Source organism: Hemiscyllium ocellatum, chromosome 13, assembly GCF_020745735.1.
Source record: "Hemiscyllium ocellatum isolate sHemOce1 chromosome 13, sHemOce1.pat.X.cur, whole genome shotgun sequence".
Taxonomy (NCBI): domain Eukaryota; kingdom Metazoa; phylum Chordata; class Chondrichthyes; order Orectolobiformes; family Hemiscylliidae; genus Hemiscyllium; species Hemiscyllium ocellatum.
This window is the reverse complement of record NC_083413.1, coordinates 73,262,870-73,288,925: the sequence shown is the minus strand read 5'-3', so window position 1 is coordinate 73,288,925 and position 26,056 is coordinate 73,262,870. Positions and strand designations below refer to the sequence as shown.

At 39.2% G+C, this 26,056-nt stretch overlaps 1 protein-coding gene across 3 annotated transcripts in view; it reads left to right on the top strand.

The window, feature by feature from the left end:
• LOC132821937 (protein IWS1 homolog) overlaps nucleotides 1–26,056 on the top strand; it is a 55,894-nt gene that overhangs the window by 8,504 nt on the left and 21,334 nt on the right. For 2 of the 3 annotated variants that reach the window (XM_060834930.1, XM_060834928.1), the window contains exons 2-9: nucleotides 6,279–6,394; nucleotides 8,298–8,661; nucleotides 10,063–10,122; nucleotides 10,583–11,207; nucleotides 15,354–15,420; nucleotides 21,230–21,342; nucleotides 21,899–22,049; nucleotides 24,507–24,589. In XM_060834930.1, coding sequence (XP_060690913.1) covers nucleotides 6,279–6,394; nucleotides 8,298–8,661; nucleotides 10,063–10,122; nucleotides 10,583–11,207; nucleotides 15,354–15,420; nucleotides 21,230–21,342; nucleotides 21,899–22,049; nucleotides 24,507–24,589 — 1,579 coding nt within the window. The remainder of the gene's footprint in view (nucleotides 1–6,278; nucleotides 6,395–8,297; nucleotides 8,662–10,062; nucleotides 10,123–10,582; nucleotides 11,208–15,353; nucleotides 15,421–21,229; nucleotides 21,343–21,898; nucleotides 22,050–24,506; nucleotides 24,590–26,056) is intronic. The other variant, XM_060834929.1, reaches the window with a different exon arrangement.

Here is a 26,056-nt window from a genome sequence, read left to right as displayed (position 1 = left end):
GAGGACGAGCTCAGCCAGGTGGTGGATGGGAATGTTTCAGACCTTTACCAGGAAGAAGTGGAGAGCCCAGAGACCATCCTGATGAGAGATAGGTGTGTGAGGGGATTGCGTGTCCATAGTGAAGAGGCGGCTGGAGCCCACAAACTGGAAATCCTGCAACTGATCTGGAACATCAGAAGAATCACAGATGTAAGTGGAAAGGGATTGGACAAGGGGTGAAAACATCCAATGTCTTGCTTTCAAAATCTAAGGAATTTTGGTAGGTTATGACCAATGCATGTATTAGCTCAGCAGCCATTTTGTTTTAAGACGTTAGGATGCAGGCCATCTTGTCATGGGGACTTCTCAGCTTTTAGGTATGATGGTTTTTGGAATTTATTTTTCCCTGTTGCTTGTGATCATTTTAACTTTCTCCTTCTTTTTCATCTCTGATTTTGTCTCTCTTGGAGAAATTTCTGCATCCTCTACGATGAAGGCAAATCAAAATACCTGTTGAACGTCACCACCATTTCCTTCAAGAACAGAAATTGTTGGCAAAATTCAATAGGTCAGACAACTTTTGTGGGAAGAAGACAGAGTTCATGCTTTGAATCCAATGACTCCTCTTCAGAACTGATAGCAGCTAGTAAAAGCTGGTATTTTATGGTGAAGACGAGGTTGGAGGGAGGGATGATGGAGGCAGAGGTGAGCAGATAGGTTGAGACAGAGCCGAGAGAGAGAAATATGGAAGAGATAGGTAAGCAATTGGATTATGAATGGCATGCCAGGACAGAAGAGAAGCTGAATAAATGATAACCACAGTTGAGAGTAGCAGAGAATAGGTAGTTTGTGCTGAAAGCAGGTCATGTAATGTGTCAACAGGCCTGAGAGTGGGAAAAAATGGTTGGTTGTGCTTAAAAAAAACATGTCATAAAGGGACTGAGAGTGATGGATAAATAGCATAGAAGGATGGAATCAGGCTCTAAAGTTATTGAACTCAGTGTTGAATCCCAAGTGGAACTTGAGATGTTGCAGACCTGCCACAGAAATGTTGGGGTAAAAGATGTGTGTGTTGAAGTAACAGGTGACTGGAGGCTCTGGGTCATTTTTACAGACAGAACGTAAGTGTTCTGCAATCGTCCATGCTATGTTTCATCTCCCCCAATTTGGAGGAGACCACACTGTGAACAGCAAATACAGTACAGAAGTGCAAAGTACAGATAAATTGCTGCTTTACCTGGAGCCTTGTTTTCTAATTTCATTTTCCAAACTTGTGCTCTAGAAGGCCTAGCTTTAATTGCTCTTTTCCTGTTTGCTTACTTGCATGAATTCTCACTGTCTGTTGTATTACTAACTTATACTCTGCTCTGTCTCTATTAGCTTTTCAGTTCATCTTTTCTTATTGTTAAACATCTGGTTAGGGTAGCACTAGGAGCCGACTTTCTTTTTGTCTTAGAGTGATGGGAAGACCGGAATTGGGAGGCTGCACGGAAAATGGGATGAGAAAGAGGGAGGCTTCTTTTTGCACTGCACTGTATAGAGGTGGTATTCATTGGAAACTCAGCTGAACGCAGTATTTTCCATTGTAAAATTCAATTTGTATTTTAAGATTCTGCATCACCACTGCTCATGATTTAATAAGCAAGAGACAGCACGATTTAAAGATATAGTCTCAACAGTAAATTTGGCATGACTTGGTTATTCAATTTATTATCAATGTGCTCAATTGTATACATTGATGTAAAATATTTATTCGTCAAGTGAAAATCCTTCCCCTTGTCACATAGTCACTTAAGTATAGTGGAGGTCTCCTTTCATGATTGGGATATCGTCTAACATAAGGAGTGGTCTCATCTAACTCATATTATTCATCTGATATGTTACTGTGAATATCAAATTTAATGCTTCTGACCGGAGTTTTCAGTGCTTTGAAGAACGACATGTTTCCATGTGATTGGTGAATCACACTTAACAGTGATCTTTGATTCCTTTATATTGGACCTACTAAAATGGTCGAATGTCATAATGAGTTTGCTTTCCAACATGATCATCACATTTTACAAACAATGTCTCCTGCCTTTCTTAGTGCAGCTCTGAATGTCATATTTCACTTTATATTTACTTGCAATTGATCCTCCTGTTCCTAATCGCATTTGCTTATATGTGATCATTAGATCTGTGGGTAGCTCAGGAAGATGTGTGTACACCAGATGTGCAAATGAGTTTAGTCAGAGGCTTTTGAATAATTGGCTGAGGAGATGCTGTATATTTGCAAAGAAAATACAGCCCTTGCTTCTATAACTTGCTTCACCTACAGTGTACGTTTCACTTTCTTTCCTTCTAAACCCATCCAGATGCCTTTTAAATGCTGTATTGATAATGTGGCCAAACGGGTTTAATATGAACTGGCAAATCATTCCTCCATATGCTGATGGTAGATGTTAAGATCAGGAACGTGGCCAGCTGTGTGACAGAAAATAAATTGGAGATTTACCCTGACTACCCAGAGCTTTAGGCTTCAATACGCATTTGAAAGTATATGCATTAAAAAGCAACCCAGATTCTGTTTTGGCCAGTTGGCTGCATTTTCTTTCCATAGCGTCCTGGGGTAGGGAATTTCAAAGATTCACTACCCTCTGAATAGGAAAATCCTCATAGAATCATTGTGGAATCCGTGGTGTATGGAAACAAGCCATTTGGCAAATTGAGTCCACACTGCCCTTCTGAAGGACATACCACCCCATCCCATCCACTCCCAGTAACCCTATATTTCACACGGCTACTCCACTTAGCTTGCACATTTTGGGCACTATAGGTAATTTAGCATGGCCAAGCCACTTAATTTGAACGTCTTTGGACTGGGAGGAAGCTGGAGTACCCGGAGGAAAACCACGCAGATATGAGGCGAATATGCAAACGTCGCAAAGACAGTTACCCAAAACTGGAATCGAACCCAGGTGCCTGGCACCGTGACGCAACAGTACTAACCACTGAGCCATTGTGCTGCCCTCAGCATTAAACTGACTTGCCACTATCCTGAGGTTATACCCTGGCTAGCCAGTTGAGAATGATCAGTTTATTCTTATTGTCTGCTATCTTATTAACCAATTCAAATAAATCATATTCACTGGTTTAACTTTATGATTAACAGCCTGAAAAGACTGAGTTTGTCAAACATTATTTTCCTTTTGTAACCCACCTCAACAGTGCCTAACATTGCCATTCATTTAGACATGTTCAGTTGTCACACCTTTATAATGGATTCTAGCATTTTTCCTACTGTGTATGCCAAGCCAAGTCTTTCAATCGCTGTTCTTCCTCTTCCTCTTTTCTTAAATTGTGAGGTTACGTTAGCTACCTTCTAGACAGCAGGAACCTTTCCAGAATCTGTAGAATCAAACAAAATAATCACAATGCATTCGCTGTCTTTATTGCTACATAGTTCAATACTGAGGTTAAGCTAATCTGGTCCAAGAGATGTGCTACCTCTTACTAATATTAATTCCTATAATCCTTCAGTTACGGAAGTTCCTTGGTTACCCAATATTTCTGGGAGATATTCTCTACCTTATTCCATAAAGACAAGTGCAGAGTAACTGTTTTAGTTTCTCTGCCATTTCCCTTGGTTTCCAGTATTGTTTAACTTGCCCCACAATTATCTTTGCCCAAACAATAAAGGTTTTTATAATCCCTCTTAATGTTTCTCACTAACTTGCATTCATATTGTCTTTCTCCTTCCCTTATCAGCTTCTTGGCCCTTTTTGTTGAGTCCTACATTGCTCCCAATGCTTAGACTTGCCACTGTTTCTGGCATTCTTATAAGCCACTTCTTCTGACGCAATGCAATCGTTAACTTGTTTCATTGACCATAGTTAAGTTACCTCACTCTTTTGAGTGTTTGTGTCTTATAGAAATGTTTATCTGTTGTAGTATACTTATAGTATTTCTTAAAACAGGCAATCGCAAGTATGTAATCATTAAATCTTTTTGTGGATTTTCCCAACTGACCATACTTAAATTGCCCTTTTGCTTTTTTTGCTCAAATTTCAGATCCGAGTTTCAAAATGAACTGCATTGTATTCAACTTTGTAAAATTCTGACATCATATGATTACTATTTCTCAAAGGCTCCTTTACAGCAGTTATTAATTCACTTTTTTTCATTACATTACACCTCATTCAAGGTAGCCCAATTTCTAGTTGGCTCCTCAACTTGCTATTATAGAAAGCCAACTCATAGACACTTCAGAAATTCATCCTACACAGCATGTGGTGCTGACTTGGTTAATCCAGTCAACATACAAGTTGCTCATAATTACTGCATGACCCATATTTGTCTGGATTGCATACAAAACAATTTATTTTCATTGTATCTCAGTACACGTGACAATAACAAATCAAATTAATTCAAAAACATGCACCTCTCATTTTATGATTTGTAGCATGTCGAACGTTTCTACTACACTTTGGTGTGCTGCAAAAATCTCTAACCAATGTTTGTTTCCCTTTACTGTTTTGGAGATCCACTCAAACTAATTCTACATTTTGATCTGCCAATTGAAAATCTTTTCTTTCTAATCTATAATGTCATCCCAATATTAGGAATGCTACCCCACCTACTTTCTTCTTGTCTATCCCTCCTAAATGCAGAATAACGTTTTGACATTTAGTTCTCAATATCTTCCACCTTGTAAGCACATCTTTGTAATGGTATTTAAATCACATCCATTTACCTCAATATATGCACTTAAATCATCACAAATGTCCTGGATATCAAGTTACTCTGAATTGCCAGTAATAAGTATAGCTCTCCTATGATGAAATTGAAACAGTATGCATTACTTCCAGTGTGGTCTCAGCAATGCCCTATATAATTGTGATGTGGAGGTGCCAGTGTTGGACTGAGGTGGACAAAGTTAAAAATCACACAACACCAGGTTATAGACCAACAGGTTTATTTGGAAGTACTAGTTTTTGGAGTGCTGCTCCTTCAGGTAACTGCAGGTGTGTCTTATGAGCCTGCTCTTGACGTTGTATCAAGACTTTTATGTTTTCCAAACCCTTGCAGTAAAGGCCAACATTCTATTTGCTTTCCTCCTCATTTGTTGTTTCTGCATGCTAACTTGTTGTGATGCATGCATGAAGACACCGTGATTCCCCTGCCCTCCAATATTGTGATGTCTTTTTCCATTTAAGTACTTCTGTATTTTTCCTGCCAAAGTGGGTAACCTCACATTTTCCACATCATGCTCCAACTGCCAAACTTTACTCGCTTCAGTTAACTTAGCCACATGTCTTTTGAAGACTTTTTGTGTCTTCCTCAGAGCTTTCATTCCTCATCTTTGTACCTCAGGAAATTTGTCTACAATTGCTCAGTATTTTCAGCCAAGCCATGAATATTGATCCCAAGATGAGGGGTTTGTCGTATGAAGAGAGATTGAACAGTTTAGACTTATGCTATCTGGAATCTAGAAGAATGAGGGGAGATCAAATTGAGATATTCAATATGAAAAAGATATGGATAAAATAGACATGGACTGGATGCTTCCTCTTGTGGGGCATTCTAGGATGAGGGGTTATAATCTTAGAATAAGGGTAACAAATTTAAAACAGAGTTAAAGAGAAACTGCTTCTTCCAAAGGGTTGTGAATCTGTGGAATAAGCTACCCCAACGTGTGGTGGATGCTGAGATAGTGAGTAAATTTGCGGAGGAGTTAGACAGATTTTTAATTGGAAATGTGTCGAAGGGATATAGAGAGAAGTAGGGAAGTGAGGAGCATATAAGCCATGATCAAATGGCAGAGCAGACTCGATGGGCCAAATAGCCTAATTCTGCTGCTATATCTTATGGACTTGTGACCTTATTAATATATGTAGTAAATCTCTTCAATCCCAGTCCAGTGTGCTTAAGGAGCGTACATTTCTGGGTTTTGGAATTTTCTGGATTGCAGAACAGCTAACTATAATTGAAATTCTATTTTAAATAACCAACTTGCCTTCTTCCGTTAAACATCTTGTTTTTCTCTCTCCTTCCTGTCGACTTCAAACTAAAACAGCCAAAAGCTATCACTCTTTATTTTCAGAAGCTGTAATTCCTTTCCATTCTAAAGCTCTAATTTACCCTTTGTAAGTCTAATAGAATGTAGTAAAAGAACAAACAAACTTTTAGATTAAGATATTTTAAATTACATCACAACCAGCAAAATATATTTTTGTGTGTAGTCACCTGCCAAAATACTGTGATGGTGGCATGCATTTGCAGTAGTGACATGGCACTGAGTGTTGATTTACTTCAAATAGATGATGGTGGAGCAACGCCGGTACAGGATGAACATAATTCAGACTCAGATGATCAGGAAGACTTGACTGAACATCGTGCTGCATCTGAAGCCAGCAGTGTGGATCATCACTCTGAGGTAAGTGACTCATTTATCATCTTGGTCCTCCTTCCATAGAATTGACCCTGTAGTCAGCCAGTCAAGCCGAATAGCTATAGACTTCAATGTGTCCAAAACACATGATTTTATATATGTCATGAAATATGGTTGGACTTGTGTGTCTCTGTTCTCTAGACATAATGAACTACAAATCCTTCAGCTATAACAAGTGTTTTAGATTAGATTAGATTACTTACAGTGTGGAAACAGGCTATTTGACTAAACAAGTCCACACTGACCCGCCGAAGTGCAACCCACCCTACATTTACCCCTTCACCTAACACTACGGGCAATTTAGCATGGCCAATTCACCATGGCCTGCACATCTTTGGAGTGGGAGGAAACCGGAGAACCCAGAGGAAACCCACGCAGACACAGGGAGAATGTGCAAACTCCACACAGTCAATCGCCTGAGGCGGGAATTGAACCCGGGTCTCTGGTGCTGTGAGGCAGCAGTGCTGACCACTGTGCCACCGTGCCAGTTTTGTTAACGCAAATTCGCTATAATGCGATTGCCAAATTGGGGACACTGTTTCTAAAGCATGAAGTTTTGAACATGTTGACTGTAATGCAGTTACCTTTCCAATACTTTAAGTGCTGTTTTTAAAGCTTGATTTTTCTGTAAGGTGGGGTTGCAGCAGAATGCAACCATCGTGGATTCTACTGGACAGCAACAATAGCCTCGGTTTCATTTCCCTGCATTTACCTTTTAGTAACAAGGTGTTCATGAATTGTTTTCTGCACAATTTTGAGCTGAGATTTCAACCTAACCCTCCTTCATCACAAGGGTCACCTATTTTCACCTCCATAATCTTACCTCAATCTGTGTACTACTCCATTGTCTGTAAGCTCAGGAGTTTTCCAATAAAAAGCTGCCTATATCTGATCCTAGACCAAGTTTTTGTTTCTGTTCTGCTTGTTGACCTACTTTGGTTTGTGGGCCACAATACTGCTAATTTAAGATTCTCATCCAAAATTTTAAAACATCATAGTCAACTCCCTTTCTGTCCATGACCAGTTTTTGTTCACTGATTCTGGGACTGCTGTTTATCCCTGTCCTACCCAGTTTCAACCTACAACTGGCTGTTTCACCTTCAGCTGCCCAGGTGCCATACTCTGAAAGTTTCTCCCGAAGGCCTTCTCCGTCCTTTTCCTCCCATGCTAAACTTTTGTTCAACCTTCCAAATACCCCTATTTCTGAATCTCTCTCTGTTTTTTGCCTAATTCTACCCTGTTGAAGTATTTGAGATATTTTGTTGTTTAAAAGGCACATTTTTGTGGACATTGCTGTTCACCTAGAACCTGGAATGCATTTACTTTGTTCCTGAAACTACAGCTATTAACTTCAGCTCGTGTTAAGTCCTGCAACCTAGGAGGTTGAAATGGCAAACTATATGTGCCGGCATGAAAACAATCACTTACGTTGGAAGGTAAAGATATCTTGATGACATTCTGGACAAGGCTCCAGCTGATATAATATTGAGGCATAAAGAAGATTTATCCTTATGTTATTTTCCATCTCATTGTGGCTACCTCTGCAGCCTGCCCAATGTTTTGCCATTTCCACTTGTAATTCCTGTATTTGTAATGTTTTTTAACCCAGGTTGTATCACATGGTCACTGATAGAATTTAATCACTTCAGTCCAAATATCTGGAATTTCATCCCTAAATGTGAATCATTCTTCACTACGTTCCCATCATTCAAATACTTCTACTAATTTTCAAGCTATTCTTTATTATTCACCTTTACTGACTTATGGTTTTGTTTCTCAATTTCTCTTACTGGATATAACTTCACTGTTTAAAAGAAGTTTGTTTTGAAAAAAAAAGTAAATTTTCAAAGCTCAGTCTCTGAAACTTTTCATATTGCTTCTGTCTCAGGATGAAAGCCATAAAGAAGATCAGAGTGACGCGGAAGACGTTGACCGCCTCAGCCGGCCACAAAGCAGGGAGGACAACCATGTTAGCAGTGATTCAGAGGGAGAAGAACCCAAGAAAGCTCACAGCATTGAGCAATCAGATGATGAAGCAGGTAGTGATAAGGAGAATCACTCCATAAACGAAGACAGTGGTGGAGAGTTAGAAGGGAGCCACGAAAGAATGAATGACACGGACAGTGAAAAGGATGTGAGAGTATCACCGGAGCATAATGAGAGCCGAGGAGTCAGTGATGATGATGGCCCTGCGCCTCACAGGGCATCTAACAGCGATGATGAGCAGGATGAGGAAGAAGCGGAGGAAACTGGTATGTACTGATTTAAAGGAAATCTGCCTGCTTTCAAGAGTTCTTAGAAATAAAGAGGATTAGAAAATGACTTCTGTATTCCATGTGTTCTGGTTCAAGTGTCAAATGAATATCACATTCCACGGTTACTTTCATGTGTTCCCCAATGCAGTTTCCTCTGCACACTAATCCAACTCTCTTGACCAGGTCAGTCCTGTTCCATATGTCCATTTCATATTCTAACCAATTATAAAGGTGAAATGCTGTGGATGATGGAAATCTGAAATGATACCAGAAAAGGCTGAATGGCTCAATAGATCAGGCAGGATCTGTGGCTAGAGAATCAAAGTTAACATCTCAGGTTGATGACATTGACATTGATTGGCCTTGTTCAAACTCACAATATTAGTGCAATTATGAATGCAACAATCAGTGTGATACTTATTGACACTAAAATCCACAGTTAGTGAGTAAAACCTGCCAGGGACTTTACATCACTACAGAAATTACTAGAACAACTCAACAGCTCAGAAGAAGGGTCACTGGACCCCAAACATTAATTCTGTTTTCTCTCCACAGATGCTATCAGACCTGTGCTATTCCAACAATTCTGTTTATGTTTTTGTTTCTGATTTCCAGCATCCTCAGTTCTTTGGCTTTTTACTTGACATTAGAAATTGTTTTATTTTAAACTTGTTTGATTGCCAAGTTCAGATTTAAACTTACACCTCTATCGAATTAACAGTGGCCATGTTTTAATAATTAAATGACTCAGTTTTCAGCATCAAGGAACTATTCGTGAGTAGTTGATGAGCCCACTGTGGTTTTGTATCTGTGATGAATGCTGGGGGAATAAATATTTAAGATTACAATGGGGAATAGCTCTTAGTAAACATTCAACAATGTTAAAAACCATGATAAAATCAAAGATCCGTTATCCTTCAGGTATCTCAGACATTTTCTGCCCTCCAGAACTTATGACAATCATATTGAGAAGCCATTTTTGCAGGATATAATTCTGTTATTGCTTGATTTATAATTTCCAGCAAAGATCACAGAATGGAGATGTGGATTGAGAAACCTTGCAGAACTTTTTCATCCCCTCTCAGACTGATTGCAATGGCCAACTATCTCCCCAGTCAAGATTCACTAACCAAGCACAAACCACCAGTGAACAACTGATGGATCTAGGCAGCTGCTGACCAAGTTATGTCTCTAATTACATAGGCATCATTGAAGCTTCAGCTGAAAGAATTGATATGGGAATAAGATATTGGGGGAGGGTCTGTGTGGATGCATCTTTCAGAGAATATCCATAGACATGATGGACTGATGGATGGTCTCCTTCTATACTGTCAGATTTCATGAATGACATTTAATGTCCTTTTGTGAAGTTCCTAACACCTAGGTACTCTATTTCAGTGAAGAGGAAGAAACCAGTTCTGTCTGATAGTGAAGATGAAAAAGAAGAACAGAATAAATGTGAGTATTCAACAGTGAATCAAATTAGCTTCAATGAGTTTGTGTGATGCAAGGTTGGTAATGCAGGAATTATAGGCTGGCTCCCATTGTCCCAAAAATATTTGCCTTTCAAATGGAGATCTCTGCTAATGAATACATTGTCCACTGGATTCATCCAAACCCTTGCTTTGATCTGTGTTCATTGCCCTGTTCAGATGTGCCAGTTTTCAGCTGAGAAATCATTATTCCTGAAAGTGATACTAATTGGCATCCAACTTTCATTTTTAGTTTGTATCAGAAGGTGCAATTGGAACCAGTGATATCTACATCTGAGGGTGAATAAGCTGCCCTTCCATTCTTGAGATGCTGTATTTTTAGAATAGTAGTGGGAGCAGTTATGTGATTGTGTTATTTCCATATCCTGCAATCAATGAACCTGATTCAGCACACAGGTTAAATGTGTTCCCTTTCTTTGTCGCAGCAGCTAAGAAAAGTCGCTTGATGTCAGACAGTGAGGACTCAGACAGTGACTTTTCTCCCACTAAGAAAAAGCTCGGTGTTTCGGGTGGGGAGGAATCGGACAGCGATGCTAGTGATTTAAAGAGAAAACGAGCTACCTCGGGTGGCGAAGATTCAGACAATGAACCTGACGTTGCTATAGCAAAGCGCATTGTTTCAGACGATGAATCGGACGATGATGCCGATGTGTCGAGAACCAAACGAGTAGTCTCTGATGTTGATGACTCAGACAGTGACTCCAACACCCGTGCAAAAAAGCAGATTGTTTCTGATGCTGAGGATTCTGATAATAACACAAATATTAGGAAAAATCAGACCTTCTCCAATGATGACGATTCAGAGAGCGACACTATACTTAAGAAAAAACGTGTTGTATCAGAGGATGAGGACTCCAACTCGGGCAGTGATGCCCCTGCTAAGAAAAAGCATATTCTTTCTGCTGGCGAAGATTCTGACAGTGATGCAGAACCAGAAAAACGAGAATCTAATGGCGTTTTAACTGACAGTGAGGAAGATGAGGAGAATAAGGAACCCTCTCAAAAAGCTGAATCTGGTCTCTTTGGCAGTGACAGCGACTCTGAGGATGAGTAAGTGAAAAATGCTTCTAAAGACAATGATCTGAGTATTGTAGATTCAAGGCTACATTTCCCTGCTGATTCACCCCAGTTATTTCATAATCTCATTAAAACCAAGTGGACAAATGGAAGTTTCATAATATGTTCAGTTAAATGATAGAGAATACCCAGCAGTGCAATTCTGTCTTCAGTCCTCCAGAACATAGACTATATAACACTAGGCTGAAGTGGTGATAAGCATCATCACGTTACAGATCAATCCCTGTATGCCACCAGGGTATGGTAGTAGAGCTGTCACTTTATAATCTGGGCTAATTTCCTGAGTTATTACAGACCTGGCACTGGGTATTTGAGAAATTTAGTAAAGTAAAAAGGTTACAACTTAGAAGGAGAACATTTGGTTCATGTCTGTGCTAGCCAAAACAAATAATGTCCAATTGGTCCCACTTCAAGCTCTTAATCTGTGATCCTACAGCGCTTATTTAACTGTGACCAGTGATCCTACCACTGCCACCATTTCAGATTGTGTTCTCCACACCCTTAACTTCCCACACAGAAAGATTTCTCCTCAATTTCTCCAATACAAGGTAATTGAAATCTGTCACCTTTCTTTGCTCAAGGAAATAAGTTCTTCCTATCCACTCAATTAAGGTTCCTCATAATTTTGTATCTCTTCTATTCCAAACAGCCCCAGCCTATTCAATTTTTCACCAAAGCTGGAATTCCCCATTCTTGGCAGCATCTTTACATAGTACCTGGGCGCAAACATATATTTTCTGAAATGTAGTAACCAGAGCTACATGGAATACTTGTCTTAGTGACCCCTGTCCTCCGTACTTTCTTCCTCAGCTAACAAAGAAAAATGTCCAATGTGGTCTGTTAACCACTTTCTCAACCTTGCTATGTTCAAGGATCTTATGGACATGCACTCCAAAATTTCCACTCTTCTACGCTTAGTATCTCACTATGATGTGCTAATTTTATTCTGTTAGAACCAAACAGCAAGGAAAAGAATCACATTTGAGTGTTCAATTTATAGCATTTTTTAATTGAAGAAAACTATTGACCTCTAAACGGAAGTATTGCATGATTTGAAACCCTCTGCTTTGGGCATGCGGTGCAGATCTTTTATAGTTCCAATTTTCGCTAAATACCAATTAGCTGTGACAAACTTCTAGGTGCCTGTTATTCTATTTATAAGCCATCTTAACCATTACATAGATTTGGAAGTGTAGCTCACTCCTTAGCTATCTGTTAGTATTGCAAGTTAGTTCTTTTACTGTGCATTTTTGAAACCAAGCCCTCATCCAAACAGGAAAGCTGGCAGATCATTTCTTTTGCAATTATCTTGTACCTCTAATCATGTTTTTTGGCTCTATACTGTATATCTGTCCAGTTGGGCTTGATGTCGGTAGCTATGTTTGTTGATTTCTGCATTCCAAGAACATTTTTTGGACTTCTGCCTTGAAGAAATATGTTATACCTTGCTGTCATTTGCAGATTTTTAATTCCGTCTTTTAGATGTTCCTCTAGTTTTCATTGCTTCACTTCTTTTCTATTTCTGATCACAATTCTTGGCTTTCATTCACTGTAGTTTAGCTTTCATTAGTCAGTAACCTGTCCATTGCTGAACTTTGAAATGTTAGTTGCTCTATTCCTCATTGTTGGCTGCTCAGTTATTTATGGCAGTTGAATTATGGTCAAAGACCATATGATGAATATTCCTACCTTAACCAGAAGTGCACAATTAAACTGTATTTGTCCAGAGGAAGTGTACTTGTCTCTGATCTGTTAAATTTTCGCAAACATTTGGCTGGTCTTCTCGAAATTATGTTTTTATTCAGCATTTTTAAAATTTTAATTAGTTTATGTCTAGGCATTAGGTAAATTTGTTAGCTTAATAAAATGCTACTTAAAATATTGCTTGCTCTATTTGTGGGACTGGTCAAGTATCACCAGATGGGAAAGTTAACTCACTAATAATGGTAAATTAGAGTTATGAGCATTTGATATGTTCTTTATGCAGATGTACTAGTCATGAAAGTTAGATCCCTTCACTGTGCGTTAGACAAAAGAGGACTAAATTGCTTTGATTATAGAGGAAAGCCTAAGGTGTAGTCATTTGCAATGGACTGTTGGAATAGAGAGCAAAAATTTGATTGTTATTACGTATGAATCAGTATCTAAAAGAAAAGGAAAATGAAAAAGTGTGGAAAAGCTCACAGAATGAGATCAGTCTAGGTGGTTCATGCAGATAAATACTGGTGATAAATTAATGGGCCAAATAGGTTGTTTCTGTAATGTAATTGTTTGTGGTTCTGTAATTTATGGGCAGGGAACTTTGAGCAACAAATTTACTGGAGTTCTTTCTGAAAATGATGCAACTTGCTGCTAAAATAGAGGTCTTCAAACCATTTGATATCATACTGTGATTAAGCCCCAAGATTGGGAGGTGTTAAAGTGGAGGCAAGTGCTCAGACAAGTTGGAAATGAACTAAACCAGAGAAAGCTAAGGATAATTGTGAATTGAGTCATACTGACAAACTCACTCATAGGCCAATTTACAGGCCAATGATACAGTCAGTATTGTTCACAGTGCCCATAGATGATTTAGAACTGGATGATATAAACTCAGAAGTGGCCCAAAAAATGAGGGACAGTTGAAACAAACACAAGAAATCTGGACAGATGGGCTGAAGTCAAAAAGAGCAAAGAAATAAATTATGGGGATGCAAACTAGATGGACTAAACGTGATTGGCAAATGCAAAGGGCCTAATTGAAGTTTCATGCTCAATATTCCTGATACCAACAGACGAATCCAAGCCTGAATGGTGCACTTTCATTGTGGATGAGTACGCATGTGCTGCCCTATACGAACTTTCAGACGTCCATTGTACACCTGTAAAAGAAACCTAGCTGGATCTAATTTCTAAGCAATGAAATGGACAGGAAGATAATCATATTTAATGTGGAAACATTTACAAGATGACTGAATAAGTGTTTGAGTAATATAAATAATTTTGTATTTAAATAGTATTATTTAGGTACTCGGGATATCTCAGAAGTACTTCAAAGTTATAGCTGGTGATCCCATACATATTTCCACAGATTTTAAGTTTTTACTGAATTGTAAAATGCTGTTTGAGATTGGCTTCATCTACATGAACTGTAAGTTCAATTACTACAAGTTGATTGAAGATGAACGAAAGTAAATCTGTTGGTGTCAGTCAGTAATGCTGTTCACTTGGTTGTTGCTTTATGTACTGCTCGAGTAGGTTCAATGTTCCTGCATTTCCACAGCATATATTATTGACTCAAAATTACTTTTTGCAATGTTTCCAACACTATTATTTGCTTGAGTATTAATATGGAAGCGGAAACCTACCTAAAAATAATGAACGTCGGTTTTTATAACATTCAGAAATAGATTATTCTGTAATGCAGTCATTGTTTTGTGGACAACCAATTTAGACACACAACACAGTTCCTGAGACATCTGCAGATCATCAGTTAATCTCTGGTAAATGGATAAATGGTGACAGATTCACCAGGATTTATCCCTCTTCAAATTGTGCCATAAGATATTTAATGTTTGCTTGAGATGTCATACCATGCGTCAGTTTAAAATTTCATCCAAAAGCAGCAGCTAAATTCAATAAGTACGGAGTGAGAGCTATCAGCTTAGATTCTGTGCTTCTACTGGGGTGAAAGGCTTGAAACCATATGGTTCAAGGGAATGAAAATGCTGAGTGAAGCTGTTACCAAGATCACTTTATGGATCTTTGTTTCTGGTGGCAGTATGATGGACAGCCAATCTGTTGTCCTGCGTCTGTCTTTCCTAAATTCTTGGTTCTGATTTTCCTGTATAATGTATAATTTGATATGTGCAGGCATTAAAATGTTTCCATCCAGTGGTGCAAATATATGGCCATATCAGCTGTTCTAGATTCTCCTGTGCAGCTTAATTCCATGGCATCCATACTCCAGTAATTACTTTCAGTGGCGAATAGCTTCCAAATGTGCAGTGATCTGACAGCTCATTGAGAAGCATTGGAGATGGTCTGTGAGAAATGTCCCTCAATATAGATAGCACTTCCTTTTGGTGGGACTAATGTCTGAGTAACCTGGTAACCTTTTCCTCTGCTTCCTCTAAACAGGACTGGTGTTGGAAACTTGATAGCTGACATTTTTGGTGAATCGGATGATGAAGGGGAAGAGTTTACAGTACGTATAGTTGATTTCTATACTGTGATTCACCTGATTTATTCTTGCAAGCAAAAACTTGCTGTTGGAATAATCAGCCCTCCCAAAAAATGTTTGTTTGGTTCTTCAATAAAGTTATTGTTGTTCTGAATGTGAAAACTTAGAAAGTTGATAGGCAAAAGGCTTTAGGAAGACTTCCTATACAAATTAATCCTGTCATTCTTTTATTTGCAAAGTTATCAGCTCCATAGTTTTTTATGATATTTTCAATCTGATATATTGTCTGTCCTTGTAACCCAAATTGCCCCTAATTTACATCAGGAAGATTAAACATCTTCCAGATACTAGTGGTTAGGTTGTTGTATTCTTTTGCCAGTTCCAGCAGCCAGGTATTGCTGCACAATTTGCCCTTGACGAAGGACAGCAGGGAACTTGGACAGTACTGGTAGCTGAATGCCTGTGCAGTGTCCATGATTAGGCACTGCTGGCATAGTTTGTCAGGAATTTAGGGCCTACTGTGAAATTGGGAGGCATTGGTGGTCATGCTTTCAACCTGTCATTGTTTTGTATTGAGTCCTTTTCCTATTATTAGTTACTATTATCTCAGGATCCAACCACCTTCATGTCTGTCTAAATGAGACTTAATTCAGTTCCATTGGATCCTTACAACTCAGAAAAAAAAACCTGGCCTTTTAAATCTGTGAATCCCAGAACCCTTTATACTTGAATAAACTTCTCAATTGTTTTGGCATCTTTATATTCTGAGCCAGTGAATCTATAATCTCAACCCTATCTATTAAACTGTGGTCATGACGTTTGTACAGAGTAAGCACTCACAACAGAAAAGGGTCAGGAATAACCTAACATCTAGTAACATGTTTTAGTGGAGTTGATTGAGGAACAGATAATTGCTAGTATATTAGGAGAATCTATGAGGTTCAAGTCTTGACAGAAAGACAGCACCTTTTGTAATGATGTAGAACCATATATCAAAGAAGTTTCAGAAATGACAGCCAGACTACTGAGACCCCTCGGAATCCTAGTAGCACACAAACCCACTAACACTCTGAAACAAAAACTAACAAACTTAAAAGACCCAATACAACCCATGGACAAAACCAACGTCATCTACAAAATTCCATGCAAGGACTGCTACAAACACTACGTAGGACAAACAGGAAGAAAGTTAGCCACCAGGATACACGAAAACCAGCTAGCCACAAAAAGACACGACCCTCTCTCCCTCAACACATGGGTGAGAAAAACCACCATTTCGACTGGGACAACACATCTATCCTGGGACAGGCTGAGCAAAGACATGCCAGAGAATTCCGAGAGGCCTGGCACTCCAACCACAACGCCATAAACAAACACATAGATCTAGATGCCACCTATCAACCCCTCAGAAAATGAACAGGAAATGTCATCACCACAAACCCCATCCAGGAGAAAGATATAAATAGAAAGCAGGAGACAACAGCTTTGCTTCACTTGGAGGTCGCCACTGATGATGTTACCTAGCCAGGTAATGAAACGTCTGGATATCAAACCTACAGCTCAGCGAGCAAACCTACACCCTAAACCTCAACCTGAGCTACAAACCTTCACAAACCTTACAAAAACCATCTCAGTTTTGCAGTAAAGTGTCAAATCTAGATTTAAACACCAAATACCATTCCAGTAAGTGAGTCTTTGTTCCTTTACAGCCTGAGTTAAATATGACAATAGTTTCCATGTACGTGCTGACCTTGTCATTATCCCCATTCTGCAATTCCCCAGCTTCAGCTAGTACACTTGGAATCATACCTGTGTAAAGCTGGGATTTGGAGGCAAGGACTGAGTATTTGCCTGCCTTTGGGAAGCTGCAAGTAACTGCTTCAGAGTAGTGCTAACAGACTTGGTAACTGGTTTATTCCTGCTGCATTTGCCAAGGTTCCAGTATTTTATACCATTTTATAATTGGTTAAAAGTGAAGCCAGAGAGAATTGAGATTATAGATTTGATGCCAAAATAATTGAGGTGTTTACTAAGGTAAAAAGGTCCTGTATTATCGGGTTAATCCAAACAATATTATACCCTGTCCTGTACTCCCTGATGGATGCTTACATGACTGAGTGCCATGCTTGTGACTTCTGAAACAGTGGCAAACGTATTTGTGCACAATCTCGGTTTATTCATTTTGTTCAGTAAAAGAAAGGAAAGATTTGAATTTATATGGTGCCTTTCACAACCTCAGAGTATTCCAAAGAACTTTGAAGCCAATTAAGTAGTATTAAAGTGGAGGCACTGATGTAATGTAAAAATTACAGAACTGATTTGTGTGATGCCAGAACGTGCAAGCCATATGATGTATGCAAGTAAAGCTGCAGGCAGAAGAAATTTGAATAATCTATGTTACTGAGAGTAAAACATGGAAACCCACCCAGTATTGGATTGAAATAATCCAGTCTTGGGATTAAAAAAGCTCTGAGAATGCTGTATAGATTTTGTGGGATAATGTGGGTAATTAAGCTTTTGAGGGAAAAGAAACCATTACATGTGATTCATTAGTTACAGTTGAATGGATCAAAATGGAACCATACAGTTTGGTCTGGAGAATAGCTGGAAGAGGAACTGCAGACAGTTAAGCATGAAGTGAGATGGTTTACCTTTGCCATGGACACACAGTCAACTTTTAATAAAAAGTTTGGGCGGCACGGTGGCACAGTGGTTAGCACTGCTGCCTCACAGCGCCAGAGATCCGGGTTCAATTCCCGCCTCAGGCGACTGACTGTGTGGAGTTTGCACATTCTCCCCGTGTCTGCGTGGGTTTCCTCCGGGTGCTCCGGTTTCCTCCCACATTCCAAAGATGTGCGGGTCAGGTGAATTGGCCATGCTAAATTGTCTGTAGTATTAGGCAAGGGGTAAATGTAGGGGTATGGGTGGGTTACGCTTCGGCGGGTCGGTGTGGACTTGTTGGGCCGAAGGGCCTGTTTCCACACTGTAAGTAATCTAATCTAATCTAAAAAAACTGTTTTGTTTCTGTGAAGTGTGGAAAGCTGTTGGAAAGATTCAAACAGGAAATTCAAGGAAAGATGAGCATGCATTTCAGAGTTTGCAACTTGTTTGGTATTTTGGAATGGAAAGTAGATTGCAAAGATAAAAGGGTTAAGCATTGATTTTGTTGAGGAGAGAAGTAGTGATTGCAGATTAGAAGGCATGTACATAAGTCATGAAGCTCAGCAGAACAAATAGAGAGAGCTGATTATAAAGCATCAGTTTTCTAGGTTTCATCAAAACGGGTACAGAGTACAAGAACAGGGAGGTTCTGATAAAGTTTTAGAGGACATTGACTGGATTTCAACTGGAATATTGTGTACAGGTAAGGATGCCACACTTTGCGAAGTATTGGAATGCACTGGAAAAAGTGCAGAGTGGATTTGTGGGAATGGTTGCAGGAATGAGACACTTCAGTATGAGGATAATTTACGGTTGTTGTCCTGGGAGATGAAAAGGCTCCAAGGAGATTTGATAGTAGTTTTCAAAGTCATGAGAGTTCAGGACAGAGTATTTAGGGAGAAACTGTTCCTGCTCATGAACAGATTGAGAACTACGTGGCCTAGTTTTAAAGTGCTTTGCAAAAGAAGCAAATATGAGAAAAGACTTTTATATTCGTAAGTGGTTAAAATTTGCATTGTGCTGCCTGGAACTAAGATGGAGGCAAAGTAAATTTAGGCATTCCAGAGACATTTGGATGATTATTTAAATCAAAACATTATTTCTTAGAGCAATACATTGAAGAACCTAATGGATCCGGCTATTTTGGATCTAGTAATGAGTAATAAGGTATGATTAATAAATGATCTCGACGTTAAGGATCCTTGCAGAAATAGTGATCATAACATAGGATTTGAATTTCAGTTTGAGGGTGAGCCACTTGGGTCTCAAACTTAAATAGGGTCGATTACAGAAGAACGAAGAAAGAATTGGCTAAAACAGGCTGGGAAAATAGACTAAAGGTAAAGTCAGTGGATGAACAATGGCATATATTAAAGCGTATATTTGATAATGCTCAGCAACAAATTATTCTGGTCAAAAAGGAATTAATGAGGAGGATGAACCACCTCTGCTTAACATAGGTAGTTGTGAAGATTATTAGGTAAAAATTAACACATACAAAGTGGTGAAAATTAATGGTGGGCCAGAAAGATGGTGGGGTTTTTTTTAGAAACTAGCAGTGGATTACTAAAAAGCTAATAAAGAGGAAGAAAATTGATAATGAAAGTAAATTAGCAACAAATACAGGAACTTTATAAGCTGCTTTGGATAAATATAAAGCGAATCGCTAAAGTCAGTATTAGATTCATGGAGGGTGCAACTGGACGAATTAATAAAGGGAATAGGGAAATGGTAGACAATTAAGCCAACAATTTGCAAGAGTCATTAAGGTGGAGGGCACTACAAACATCCCAAAGGAAATAGAAACTGAAGGTGCTAATTGGAGGGCACATCTTGAAACAGTCTCCACCACGTGGGACAAAGCATTTGATACACTAGTGAGACTTAAGGCCTGTATCCAAGGATTTTAAAGGAAGTAGCTGCAAAGACAGTGGAGGCATTATTGATCTAAATTTTCTGGAACTCCCTGGATTCCGAAAGGGTTTTGGAGATTGGAACCTGCTAATGTGACACCTCTGTTCAGGAAGGGAAGGAGATAGAAAACAAGAAACTATTGACCAGTTAGCCTGACATCTGTCACAGGGAAACTGCTAGAGTCCGTTATTAAGGAAGAAATAGCAGGACCGCTTTTTCAGAAAAGCTTTAACATAAGCAAACACTGTCAATATTGTTTTTGGAAAGGAAATCATTTTTGACAACTTTGCCAGCATTCTTTGAGGTTATAAAATGCAGGATTAATCCTGGAGAACTGGTAGATGTTGTGTTCTGGAATTCCAGAAGGCAATTGTTAAAGTGCCATCCAAATGGTTTTTACACAAGAAAGCCTTGTAACTAAATCTTGGCACCGGATTTGACAGGTCTTGTGACCTATGTCATAAAGATGAAAAAATAAATATAATGAAACCATTTACTGGCTCCTTTTGTAAGTTTAGCATCAGTACAGTGGGCTAAATGAAATGTTATGTTGTAAACCCTACATGGAGATGTTTAATGAAACCGCGTAAAGATAACTTTACTGAATGTAGCCCATGCTTTATCTGACTTGGAAATGCCTACTGGGTGGTGTAGAGGGAGCTTTTACTCAGCAATAAAGCATTGACCAGGGAGTTTTGATATTATCATTATGTAAATATTATGAAATTAAGCATAAACCATTCTATGGGTAAGTGAACTATCAGCAATTAAAACAAATCAAAATAATCCAAAAACTGAACCCCTCGGACTATCCTGCCTTACTTTGTGCTGAAGTGTACTTCATTCCTTTTTTTCGCTTCCAGTAGTTTTCTTTCTATCTGCCGCCAAATATTTTATTCAGTATCCAACTAATGAGACTTGCAGTTCTGAGAAAATCAGATGTTGGTTTAGTGACTGTGCATGTTGCAGTGTACTACAACGGATTTCTCTAATGGATTTTCAAGAGCCAGGTTATGAATTCTATCTTTATCCTTGGCAGCTTTCAACCTATTGCCAGAGGACTGCAAAGTGATAACTTCACTGCTCTATAAACTTCATAATGCCTCGCAGTAACTCTCTTGGCTGTACAAGGCCTTTAGTGTAAAATGCATTTATTGGAAGGGTACTTTGATTAAAGCATGCTCTTTCCAGCTATTGTCTTTCAGGCTGTGCTGTCAGAGTGTGGTCTGTATCCCTAAACAATATCTTCTTTCCTTAGGGCTTTAACCAAGAGGACCTTGATGGTGAAAAGGCTGCTCTTGAGACAGAGAGAAAGAAAATGGTTGCTGAAGAGTCTGACTCTGACAATGAAGTTCGAGGGAAAGGACGAGAGTAAGTAAAAATTAAATTAGTACAGCATAAATATGATCTGCATCTCGTGCTGTGGATGCTGGGCTGTAATTCTGGAGCCCTGTGTGAAGGAGCATTAGTGTTCTAGCATTTTCAAGTTATCTTTTTTTTATTTTTAAATCTTTCTGCTGGTAGAAGGTGTCCCAGAAATGAAACTTAGCTTCAGAAATCCCAGGGGGAGTTCAGAGCACAGCCCTTCAGAAAGTGGTGAATTGACAGTAACTTCAATGGAGAAGCCCAGTCTGTAATTTGCACTATTGCACATGCAGCAATGACTATGCCTTGCCTGAGAAAGAGCCACAGCTTCAATGGCTTAATCATTTTATCATGGAAATATGATGTAAAGCAGTAGTATTGCAGTCCACTGTCTTGAGAAGGTCGACACAGTCAGGAAGGATTTAGGCCCCTTTGTGTATTACTAGACCAGTCATGTATGTCTTCAAAATAAAAGTTGACAAATGTAGGAATGTCACTTTGTTTTCCCAGCACTGACTGGAATAAAATCCTGAGCATATTCATGAGTTTCTATCTATTGCAGCTCTGATTTTGTGTCTGATTTTGAGATGATGCTGCAGAAGAAGAAAGATCAAAATCGGAAGCGACGGCGAAATCGGGATGGCGGCACTTTCATTAGTGATGCAGATGATGTAGTTAGCGCCATGATCACCAAAATGAATGAAGCTGCAGAGGTGAGTAACAACAGTGCTTCTTCAGACTTTACTGAGAGTGGGACCACAGAGACTTTGGGTGTCAGTCAAAGGGATTTTGGGAAGCGCATTCAGCCTGACGCTGCAGTAATGAGGCAAAACAGTGGAGGTAAGTCCAAAATGGTTGGGCACTGACTGTGATCTGACAATAATTCTACTCTGAAGGTTTTGGCTGAGTAAAGGGAAGTAAAGGAATTGGGACTGGGAATAGTTAAGTCAACAGATGAACATGCAGTGAAACCTATAAATTGGAGGCACCTAACACACTTAAAATTGTAGAATCTTACAGCACAAAAGAGGGTCCTTCAGTAAATATTTCTGTGCATGTTCTTTCACAGAATTTGCAGTTTGGTCCCATGTTTCATCTTTTCCCTATAAGCTTGCAAATTAGTCCCCTTCAAATATATATCCAGATATCGTTAACAATTTATATGGCATTTTCTTCGACTTTTTAAGTCGTGAATTCTAGATCATAATTGTCCATTTGAATGTACTTTTCCTTACTTTCTGTCTAGTTCTTTTACAGATTTTAAATCTAAGGTCTCTGATTATCAACTTAATTTCAAGAGGAATCAGTTACTTCCAACTTACTTTCTCAGAGTTCCTCATAACTTTGAACATCTTTATTCAACCTGCTGTTCACCTACTTTTGCTTCTCAATTTTCTTCATGTAATTGAACTCTCTCATTCCTGTATTATTCAAGTAAACTGCCTCTGACACCATTCCTGAAATATGTTATCCAGAATTGTGCACAATACTGTAGCTGAGGCTTAAGTAGTAACTCATGTGTGTGCATGATAGTCGATCGCATAATTTATAAAACCAAATAGTCCCTATGCTTTTTTAATCATCTCAATTTGCCTTGCCACCTGCAAAGAGTTGTGAATGCACAAGTCCCTCTGCTCTTCTACATCTCTCACAAAACTAATATGTAAACTATTCTGCATCTTCATATTTTTCCACTTAACAAGCATCATTTCATTCTTTCTGCATTAAATTGCTTCTGGAAAATGGCTGCTTACTTCACCAGTCCCTTGATATCCTTCTGAAGTCTGTTATTATCCCACTTTTTATTAAATTGGCAAGTTTGTATAATTTAAAACTTCAAATTTAATTGTGTTTACTTAGTAATGACACAAATAAAGCAATGGTTCTAATCCAATAGCCATGCAGAAATCTTATTGCTTACTTCTCAGTCACAATTGCATCATCCGTCCTTTTTCCATAGGTCTTTAAAAACTGGTCTGTACTTGTGCACTATAATGGAAGAACCCAAAGTTTGGCTCAAGCTATTGCCTCTGCTTTTACCATCAACTTGAGTTGTGCTGAAACCTAGAGACCCACCTGCCATGTTTGGAGTGTATTCTATTTTCTGTTTATTGGAATTCTCCATTTGTTATTGTTTAGGGATTCTTTTCCACCAGGGGATCTTAATACCTGCAACATTTGACAAGCTGTAATAGTGCTTTTAGCCGGGAGTGCCTAAAATTTCCCAGCTGAATTTGAAGGGGATTTTCTGACAGACTCACGTGGTCTTTTTTTTGTGTGTGGTTTGCAATTGACCTGTTGTGATTACGTACCTCTGGAGCAGGTGGGACTCACCCAAGCTTCCTGGTCCAGAGGTGGAGACACAATTACTGCAAAACAAAAGGCCTTTAAACCAGTGATTGAGCCAGGACCTTTAGATCTTCAGTCTAACATTCTCCCAACTGAGCTATTTTGGCCAAACACAATTTTTTTACAATATCGAGCCAATCAGTTCATCATTCTCCCATTCTGCGTGTTAGATGAGATTCAAACCCAGAACACTCCTGAGGTCTTTGAATTAAAAGTCTAATGATAATGCCACTCACTAGGTCATCACTTGGTAGGAATTAGTGATAATAATGTCAAAATAATTTCTGCCATGTACTTGACCTTTTAGAGAGAAATGAACTGGGTAATTCAATGCATGACTGAGTAGATGGTTTAAGTGGGAGTCATTCAGATGCTTGATTCATTGTTAAAATTTTCAGGGATGTGGGAAACTCTTTCAAAGGCATTCAAAATTTAACGAAGAAAGCGCAATTAGCGCGATAGGTTAAATAAAGCTGGGGTAAGATTTCATCTGAAAGAGTGACAGAATGCAAGGATAATAAAAAGCATACAGAAGGAGAAAGGGTCAGAAAAGCAAGAGAATACACACTGAAGAAATAGCATGAGGAGAAGATCAGAGTATATGAATGTATAACAGGGTGGAAAGAATGTGCGAATAGTTGATTGAAAAGGAGAGATGCCTTAAGTGAGGGGTCAAGTTACCCAGAAAATATGTATTTATTTAATGTGGATGGACACCTAGTTTTGGTTTTGACAGCCTCCATCTTCTGGGTGTCTTGGTGATGTCAGTAGAAAATCGACTCATTAGTATTAAGTACCTTTTGATAATTTACTTTCTGCAGGAAGACAGACAGCTCAATGGACAGAAGAAGCCCGCCTTGAAGAAGCTTACGCTTCTCCCCACCGTTGTGATGCATTTGAAAAAGTAAGGCATGATTTACTCCTACTCCTGCTTTAGTGTTTAGTATCATATAGAGCTAAGTTTCCATTTATAATCCTGTGAGTAGGACATCCATTGCTAACAGAATTGTACCATACGTAAGGAATATCGATCTTCGGCTTTGATATCCTGTGCAGTTGAATTGACCACATAAGTTCACTGACCTCGCACATCTGAAAAGGTCACTTGGTTTGGAGATCAGAAGGCCTCTGTAGTCCATGAAGATCAGCACGATCAAGAGCTAGCGCTTCAAGCAGAAAGTAGTCTTACAAGATGACAACTTGAAACCAGTAACTTTCAATAAAGCAAAGCAGATGCTGAAGATCTGAAACAAAAGCAGAAATTGTCAGAGAAGCTCAGCAGCTCTGGCAGCATCTGTGGAGAGAAGGCGGAGCCAATGTTTCGAGTCTAGTCACTCCTCTTCACAACTGGTCATAGATAGGAAAAAGTAGTATGCTGATGATGGAAGTGGGGAAAAGGAGTGAGCAGATATTTGGAGACGGAGTCCAGAGTCGTATGGCACAGAAGCATGGTCTTTGGCGCATCATGTACATGCTGGCCAAACACTGAATTGCACGAATACCATTTACCTGCGCTTGGTCCATAGCCGGCAATGGCTCACTATTCTAAGTGCCCATGCAGATTTTGTGAGAGTACTTGCTTCCTCCACACTCTCAGGCAGCATGTTTCATATTTCTACCATCCACTGCGAGAGAGCAAAATAAAGTTAGGCAGAAAAGACATGGGTGTTAGTAAGCTAGGAAAGATGAAAATGTGGAAACAGGTTGCTATTCTGAAAGCAGCCTTTGTTCCTAGGGGCTGGGCATGAGTAATGAATATGGAAGGTGGTGTTCAGGTTCTAAAATTATTGAATTCGATATTGAGTCATGAAGGCTGCACAGTCCACAAGCAGGAAATAAAATGCTGTTCTTCCAGCTTGTGTTGAATTTCGCTGCAGCACTGCAGCCAGCCCAAGACAAAAATGTTGGCCAGGGAAAGAGTGCTATGTTGAAGTGGTTGACAACTAGAAGCTCCGGGTCACTTTTATGGACAGATTATAGGTGCCTATCAAAGTGCTCACCAAGATTTGCATTCCAAGTGTAGAGGAGACCATGTTGTGAGCATGAATACAGTAGACTAGATTGAGTGAAGTGCAGGTATGTTTCTGGCGCCTTAAGATAGTGAGGATAGGAGAGGTAAATGGGAAGATGTTGCACCTTCTACAATTACATAGTAGGTGGCATGGAGGAGGAATAGACCTGAGTGTCCTGCAGGAAACAACCCCTGCAAAATGCTGGGAAGAGAGTGGTGATGTCCCATTGGAGTTTGTGGAAATAGCAGCTTATGATCCATTCCTTTGTCTGCCTAACTTTCTTTGTTTCTCTCCAGGCTCAGTCTCCACCTATCCACTCACTCCTTATCCCTGCACCCCCTTCATCAGCATAAATGCTG